Source organism: Beta vulgaris, chromosome 1 (assembly GCF_026745355.1).
Source record: "Beta vulgaris subsp. vulgaris cultivar EL10 chromosome 1, EL10.2, whole genome shotgun sequence".
Classification (NCBI taxonomy): Eukaryota; Viridiplantae; Streptophyta; class Magnoliopsida; order Caryophyllales; family Amaranthaceae; genus Beta; species Beta vulgaris.
In genome coordinates, this window is record NC_079202.1 from 45,081,166 (window position 1) to 45,089,252 (window position 8,087).

General features: G+C 36.1%; 1 protein-coding gene across 1 annotated transcript; it reads left to right on the forward strand.

The window, feature by feature from the left end:
• Positions 1–355: 355 nt before the first annotated feature.
• On the forward strand, positions 356–3,994 carry LOC104892891 (hypothetical protein). The gene is made up of 4 exons (XM_010678917.4): positions 356–836; positions 1,420–1,457; positions 1,551–1,645; positions 3,483–3,994. Exons 1-4 carry the CDS (start codon positions 496–498, stop codon positions 3,624–3,626), a joined length of 618 nt encoding a protein of 205 aa, XP_010677219.1. The 5' UTR covers positions 356–495; the 3' UTR covers positions 3,627–3,994.
• Positions 3,995–8,087: the final 4,093 nt, after the last annotated feature.

Below are 8,087 nucleotides of genomic sequence, written 5' to 3' on the forward strand. Positions count from 1 at the left end.
TAGCGGTTTATGTGAATGAACCGCTACTCGGAGTAGCGGTTTACTGGTGTTTTGGACCCGGGGAACAAAACCGCTACTCCGAGTAGCGGTTCATTCATTTAAACCGCTACTCGGAGTAGCGGTTTATGTGAAAGAACCACTACTCGGAGTAGCGGTTTTGTTTGAAGTAAACCGCTACTCCGAGTAGCGGTTTACCTCCGCTAAAACAAAAAAAAAACTTTTTTTCGCGTGCCGTCCTACGTGGACGGTACGCAGGGAAATAAAATTTTTTGTGGCACATTTTGGGAATTAATCCCCTTTTTGGCATTATTGAAGGAAAAAATTCAAATTCCTATATAAAAGTATAAACACGGCAACACCTAAACATGGGTGTAATGATATAAAATTCCTTAAAAGAAGGGCAATTTTAGCACTCTGACTCAATTCAAATCTTCAAACCCTCTTTCTCCTGGGAATTCAGAAAGACTCAAAAGGGTTTAACAGTTGCAGAGTGAAATGACGTCGTCAATCTTCGAAACCCTAAGAAGATCAACGGCAATTATCGGTTCATCATCATTCCTAAATCACATCTCTCCAACTTCATCAGCACCATCTCTTCTCAAACCCTGCGCCTGTGCACAGTTGCAGAAATTAGGCTATGCAAATGCAACTACTTATGATAAAAATGAAGAGAGAGAAAGAAGAAAAGGGAGACAAGAAGAAGAAGATGATGAGATACCCACTGAAGGAATTAGCAAACCCATGTCTGAAACTCTCAAACAACTTAACAAAAAAGTCCCTGATTCTCTCATTAGTGTCCGCTCTGAAGATGGCTATTCTATCAAATATATTCCATGGTAATATTGCAACTTATTGGTTTTTCTTTCATGTTTTTGGAACGCCCAACCATTTTCGGGCTTATATGCTTCTTTCGTTCTTTTTCTATTGCAACAATGGAATTTTTACACTATTCACCCATCCCTCTCATATAGTCGATGGGGTCTTGTTAGATTCATGTCGATATATACTTTTCAAAATATCAAATTTTTATAATTTTTTCTAGAAGATAATTAAAGATATTAATAGTTGTGTGTATTGACAAGCGTAAAAACTCAATTGTTGCAAAGAAAAAGAAGGGAGTAAGTGTTTATAGTAGAATAGTGTCAAAACTCAAAAGAGTGTTTATTTACTTGGGTCTTTCCTCCTTTATGTAGTTTTTGTTCGCACAAATGTAAAATTACTTAAATTTCTTATTATTGTAGTTCCAAATTTGGTCGCAAATTGGTTGATTTTTCTGTGATAATGTCAGGCAATGTGTCTAATTTACCGGGCCTTAGGGGGCTTAGGGCATTTTGGGTCTCTTTGGGTGTGTTTTATGTTTGAGATTTAAGATTATTTTCTAATTGTGAGACTAATTGTTGGTTGTGTGGTGTTTTGTAGGCATATTGTGAATCGAATTATGAACTTGCATGCTCCAGGTATTCAGCAATGTATTAGTTTTGTGCTAATTTAGGTGATTCTTGTTTCATGGAAGTATGGAACTTATTTATGTTTTGTTTTATGCCTATCAGAATGGTCTGGTGAGGTTCGGAATATCATATACTCAGCTGATGGTGAATCTGTAACTGTTGTTTATCGCGTTACACTTCATGGAACTGATGCTGAGGTATATCTTCTTACTATCTCCCCTGCAATTCTTGCTGGATTGCTAAAAGGTTTCGATTAGGAGTGCTGGTCACTTTAAATATTTGAATATGAAAAGTTTGCCACTATTGAATCTCCGAGTATGGGACTCCTCAAGCTGACCTTGATAAACCATTTTCCTGAAGCAAGATTCCTTTTGCTCTCATAATCTTGTTCTTCGTCACATGGTTATATGCCACTGCTTTCTTCATTAAGAGTCAATTACAAGAATTAGTGTTGCATAATCGATTAATGCTCGTGTTTCAAATCAATTTGTCGCATTTAACTTTGATGGTCAAAATTTGCTAAACTTAACATGTCAAAGTAAACAAAATAACTTTATGCTACCCAACAAAATACTTCCTCCATGGTTTGCCTTTTGCACTATTCACGCTCTCTTTTGACCGTGTTTTGTAATTTTACGGATGGAAAATTATAGTTATGTGGGATCTTGTTAGATTCGTCTCTCTATATAGTTTCATAATATCAACTTTTATGATTTTTTCATGTAGAGAATTAGAGATATTAATGGTTAAAGTTATGTGTCGTCAAGCGTGTTCGAAAAAGTCTGTCAAGTATTTTGAAATAGAGGAAGTACTTTACAATGTATGCAAGATTTTATAGGACACTTTCACTATATATACCTTGGGATACCCTACTAAAGTATGTACTCACTTTTTTTTTTCTGGGAAGGACTACTAAAGTATATACTCACTTTCACTAGTGAACTTTTTTTCTTTTTGCTTGCAATTGTACTCGTTGCTTTCTACTTATTCACCTAGCTTCACGGTCACACACTCACTTGGCTAAATCTAATATCTGCTTTAGAATTAGTCTAAGGTGTTTAGTGACAGACAATACAAGGAGCTAAAATAATTGTGGGACAAATCTTGGATTAAAACACACTAAATTAGGCTGGAGCAACTTGTTATAAAGCAATCTGCACCAGTATCAAGGAGTTTTGGTGGATTTCCCTTGTGTATGCCGTATGGCAGTGGGTTGAGGTCCTGGACCATATCTCTTAGATTGCATCTTACTCCTCCATAATTAACTTTGGCAAAGCCTCTCACAACAGAAAAATGAGTCTCTAGAACTAGTTGTGGGAGAACAATCATTAGTTTCATAAAACATTACACCATTGAGCTTGTCAACGACCTATAACGTGAATATGTCAGTTGTTTATCTTGGAAAGCACTATTATTTGGAACGGAAGTTGTGAGCAATTCTTTTTGGAGATACCTACATGTACTGCCTCATGTATGGACAGGTATTCTCATTCACCCACTAACGAAATCTTCTTTACTTGGGGATGGAAATAATTAAGCTCTTGGCTTCAAAGTTGCTAGGTGATAGAGCTTACCACCATGGTCCTTCTTGCTTCACTAAAGTAGCAGTGTATGAGTAACAAATTGCAGTTTGTCTTCTTGCTTCACTAAAGTAGTAATGAATGAGTCACAAAATGCTGTTTTGCAGTTAGAAAAGGGAATTTATTGACATTGCTAAGTAGGAACTTCTCGTATTAGAGTGTGGGCATAACTAAAGAATTGAAATGGTGCCGTAACCTCACAGTTTGTTGGTGTAGTTTGATGGAGACCGACAAGATAACCATAATTTACTCAGGTTAAGCCAGTGTAAACACTGCTAATTTACATGGTTAAGTGTAAGTGTGTAACTACTTGTGATGGAGTTCATTCTTGATTTGAACACATCATTTCGTCTATCATCTATATTTCATATGCTTCTGTTCTACATTCTTTCACCCAAGATGAGATGGTACTGACATCAATTTCCCCTTTTTTTTTTTCTCTATCAACAAATAGATTTATAGGGAATCAACAGGAACTGCTTCACTGAAAGAAAAAGGCTATGGAGATGCGGTACAGAAGGCTGAAGCAATGGCATTTCGTCGAGCCTGTGCACGTTTGGGACTTGGGCTTCACCTCTACCATGAAGATATGTCATAGCATGGTCTCATTATGTGTATCTAGTGGCTGATCTATTTTCTTATGTCTTTTTTCTTTTTCTGGTTGTAAAGGTCGCATAGCTGTGTAGCCTGTTCTCATCTTTGTGGGTGGTTTTTCCCCTTTTGTATATGGGGCCAGAGGATAGGCTTATTTTTGGACCACTATGCATCTTGCAAGTATGTGTACGGAGGAGATGGTGTTCGATTTATGCAAGTACTGAAGATTGTAGAAGCCTTTGTCATTGGATTCATTGTCAGGTCTAAATTAGGATCTGATGATGCATAGTAAGTGTTGTATTCGTTAACAAACTGATTCAGACCTTGTATATGCTGTTAATCTATATTCGCTAATTTGCCTCTCTTTGTTAATTATCCTCGAGCAGCACATATTTCCTCTGGCTTGGTCTTGCTGTGGTGATTGAAATAGCGATTGAACTATTTATGCTTTTAATAGTCCGTACTTGTGCATTAGGAGCTCAGTTTCGTAGCAGAGCCATATTCTTATTGTGGCAAATCGCAAGGTAGAAGTTGGTCTAGTCACTGGGTGTGTGTTCCTTATAATTTCTTACACACCCTCAACTCTCAAGCCTCAGGTGTATCTAGATTCTAGATATTCCTACATCCAAGGTTAATTCCAATGTCTGATGTATGTGTACCATCTAGAGTTTAACGTTTATAAGCTTATATTCTATAACACTTCTATGAACTAAAAGTCGGAGTGTAGTTGTGCAGTAGAAAAGTTGGATTTTGGGAATAAAACGATGGTACCTATGTGAATAACCAAATGTTGCAATTATGATATAGTGTGAAATATAAAGGGTTGCTTTAACCCATTTTTAGGCGGGAAAGTTGGTTTAAAACAGAATGTTTGTTAATAGTTTGTTAAAATTGTTAAAGGTTGTTAAAGTTGTTAGCTTCTATTGTCTATAAATAGTTGTAAAATCCATCTACAGATTCATTTTGAAAATTAATAACAATCCAACACAACTCCCCCCTCTTATCCCTCTCTATATTTCCCTCTATTTATCTCTCTATGTTTTCCATGGTTGAATGTTGAATTCTTGAAGCTACTTTCTACTCTTCACACAGTCAGCTTCTTGTGTTCTACCATCAAATTATTTGTGAATTGGGGAAGTAATGCTATGTATATGAAGTGTTGATATGTTACCAAGTCTTTGATAACACCACCTCCAAAACATTAGCAACTAAGTTCATTTACATTTAATAGTTTCTTCTTCACTTTGCGATTGTATAAAGGAAGATATATTTTAGTGTGCATATGTGTATATACCAAAAAGTTATTTCAATGAACATCTTTGATAGAGTTTAATTTTCACAAGCATGGGATTTGAATTGCCTCATTCAAGCTTATACCTAGTCCATTAGTAGCCCTCCCTTAAACCCTTTCTACCCATACACCATGAGGACTCAATCCCCTAACCAAGGGATTGGGAGGCAACACTTTAGTTTTCAATCACATTTTTTTTCTGAGGTTGTAAATGAATTCCTTTTTTGTTTTACTTATTTTTTATACCCAAGTTTTAGGTTTTTTTTTTTTTGGCTCTAAGCAATATTAGGCCCAAAATGAAAAAAATTACTCTAATTTAGCCTAAAGGTCGAAAAAGCCGAACTACCTTCACCTAATTTTTTCGTGTTTGGGCACCAATATTGGGCCCAAAAGTTGGATTAAGCTCCACCTCTTGGCACAAAATGGGCTTTTTTTTGTGTGGCAAGAATGGCATGTCTCGACTCATGATCATCTTTTATATAAAAATATTAATCATTTTAAAATAAAGGATTAAATGGAAAGCATAACCAATTTAAAGGAACAGACGGAATATATATATATATATATATATATATATATATATATATATATATATATATATATATATATATATATATATATATATATATATATATATATATTCTTCAACAATATTTAGTCTAAATAACTCTTATTATCCCACACATCCACCCCACCCAATCATCCAATAAAACAAATTACGATCATTGCACTTACACACACAAAAAAAAAGCCTAAGAGATCCGCTTTTTCACTTTCATATATTTCTTCCCGTACACACACAAATTACAATGGAAAAAAACATGGATTGAGTCTCAAACAAGAGCTACTAATCGGTTCCTCCACCCAACGTATTTCTTCACTTCCACATAACTCATACCCACAACAATACAATCCGAAAGAGATTCATTTCCTACCCACGCTGTGCGTGCCTATCACTGAATAAAACAAATTAAAAATTGTTTCTTCCTCTCCTCCATTGTTTCCGACACGGAGACTTCACCGGCGGAGAAACTACTAAAGAAGCTTCAAGGCTCAAGATAAAAAAAACCTAGAAAAAGATTGATTTTTTTAAAAAAAAATCATTCGTCTCTTATAGACTCCCCACCAAAGGCTCAAGCATCCATGATATGCGCCTGCACCTATGGTGCCACAAACAGATTTAGCTCGGCATGATCCTGAACTGGACTGGTTAGTTGAGCATTCCAGTCCGATTCAGGTTTAGGCTCGATTTTCTCAAACCTGGATCGATTTGGCCCGATTCCGATCTCACACTAGGCTGGGCCAATTCAGTGTTTTATTTTTGCGTAAATGAAAATGTGTTTTGATTTTCAAATTTTAACTGCATATTTACTAGTATTTTACAATAAATAATTTCTGATACTTTCCATATACACTATTGCTTTTGATAACTGGGGCATGGATGAAATACTTTTATGCATTTTCTCTACTGGTTTAATGGCTAGGTTAAGGGTTGAGTAAGGTCCAGGGTTTGATTCAGGGCTGAGTCCAATACATAATGCGGTTTACGGCTAGGGCTGAGCCGGTTTCCTCGCCCATCAATTTGGCCCACAAGAATTTGTTTGGTTGCCCGGTTCATGACCAGTTCATCCCCGATCATCTGGCGGCCCGAGTCGAGTTGATCTTCTTGCGGGTTTGTTCAGCATCCGGTTAGGCCTTCCTCAATGGCCACCTCGAGGGGGATCTCTAAGAGATAATAGAAAGAGAGGAGGTTAATAATACGAATTCATTCAAAACAAAATATCCTTTCTTTTTCGGCGATTATATTGATTCTCACAATTTTTGGGTGATCATATTCATAATTTCGGTGGTTGGACGAACTCAAGTGCTTCATATTCTTCAATGGTGGAAAGAGAGGGCAAGAGAAAATGAGAAGGTTTGGGGAGGAGGGAGAGACAGAGGAGTATATGGAGAATAGAGAGAGAGAGTATGGAGCTTTACGTATATACGTATAAAGGTACGTATTAGAGCGTAAATAGGTAAAACTATAACGACATTTAGTCGTTTACTAAAACAATGCTATTCTATCTTTTCATATTTCCTCCCTTAATCTTATGCCACATTACATGGTACAAATTAAACTGTATAGTAATGATAGGTGTGTACAAGTCCAGGCCCGGACCAGACAGAAATCGATTGGACTGTTGGACCAAAATGTGGAAATTTTTCGAACGGGGACAAGACTTTTTCCAGTCAGGCTCGATTTTGGACCTGTTGAACCGGAATCGATATTTTGTAAAAAAAAAACCCTCTTTTGTTAAACTTAAATATATTTATAAATTAGATACAATAAAATTTTATCCTAAAGACGATAAAGTGTAGGTTTTATCTTTCTAATTTTTTTCACTTTTTTTTACTAAAAAAACGGAAATTGCATTTTACTGATCCGGACTGGAATATCAGAATTCTAGACCAGACCCAACCGAAAAACCGAAATCATAGTTTTTCGCGGACCAAGGACGTCGATTTGGTCCGATCCAAATTCCTATCCAACCTTGGTCTTTGCACAACTCTAACAATAACCATAATGCGGAGGTTTTTTTTAACTTGAACATAACGAAGACTACAATAACCCAAAGTTTCTTTTTCCTGAGGGGTAATAACTTATAGGGGGCGTTTGGTTCATATAGTGGTATGAGTTTGGAATCAGGAATGAAATCAAGGTGGTATAAATTTGGAACTTGATACCTAATACCATGTGTTTGGTTTTATTTGGGAATGAAATTTTTTCTTCTATTTAATACCTAGCGGTATTGGTATGAGCCAAACCCACCTCCCCCCTTTGGTTTCTAAACCTACCTTAGCTTATGGGTTTGAGGTATGGGTTTTAATTAAATCTATCAAATTATTAAACAAACACTAGGTGTGGGTTTTGCTCATTCTAAACCCACACCTCATACCAAAATCATATGAACCAAACACTCCTATAGTGGTATGAGTTTGGAATCAGGAATGAAATGAAGGTTGTATAAGTTTTGAACTTGATACCTAATACCATGTGTTTTTTTTTATTTAAGAATGAATTTTTTTCTTCTATTTAATACCTAGAGGTATTGGTATGAGTCAAACCCACCTCTCATTGGGTTTCTAAACCCCATACCTCTCAAATTATTAAATAGATAATAAGTATGAGTT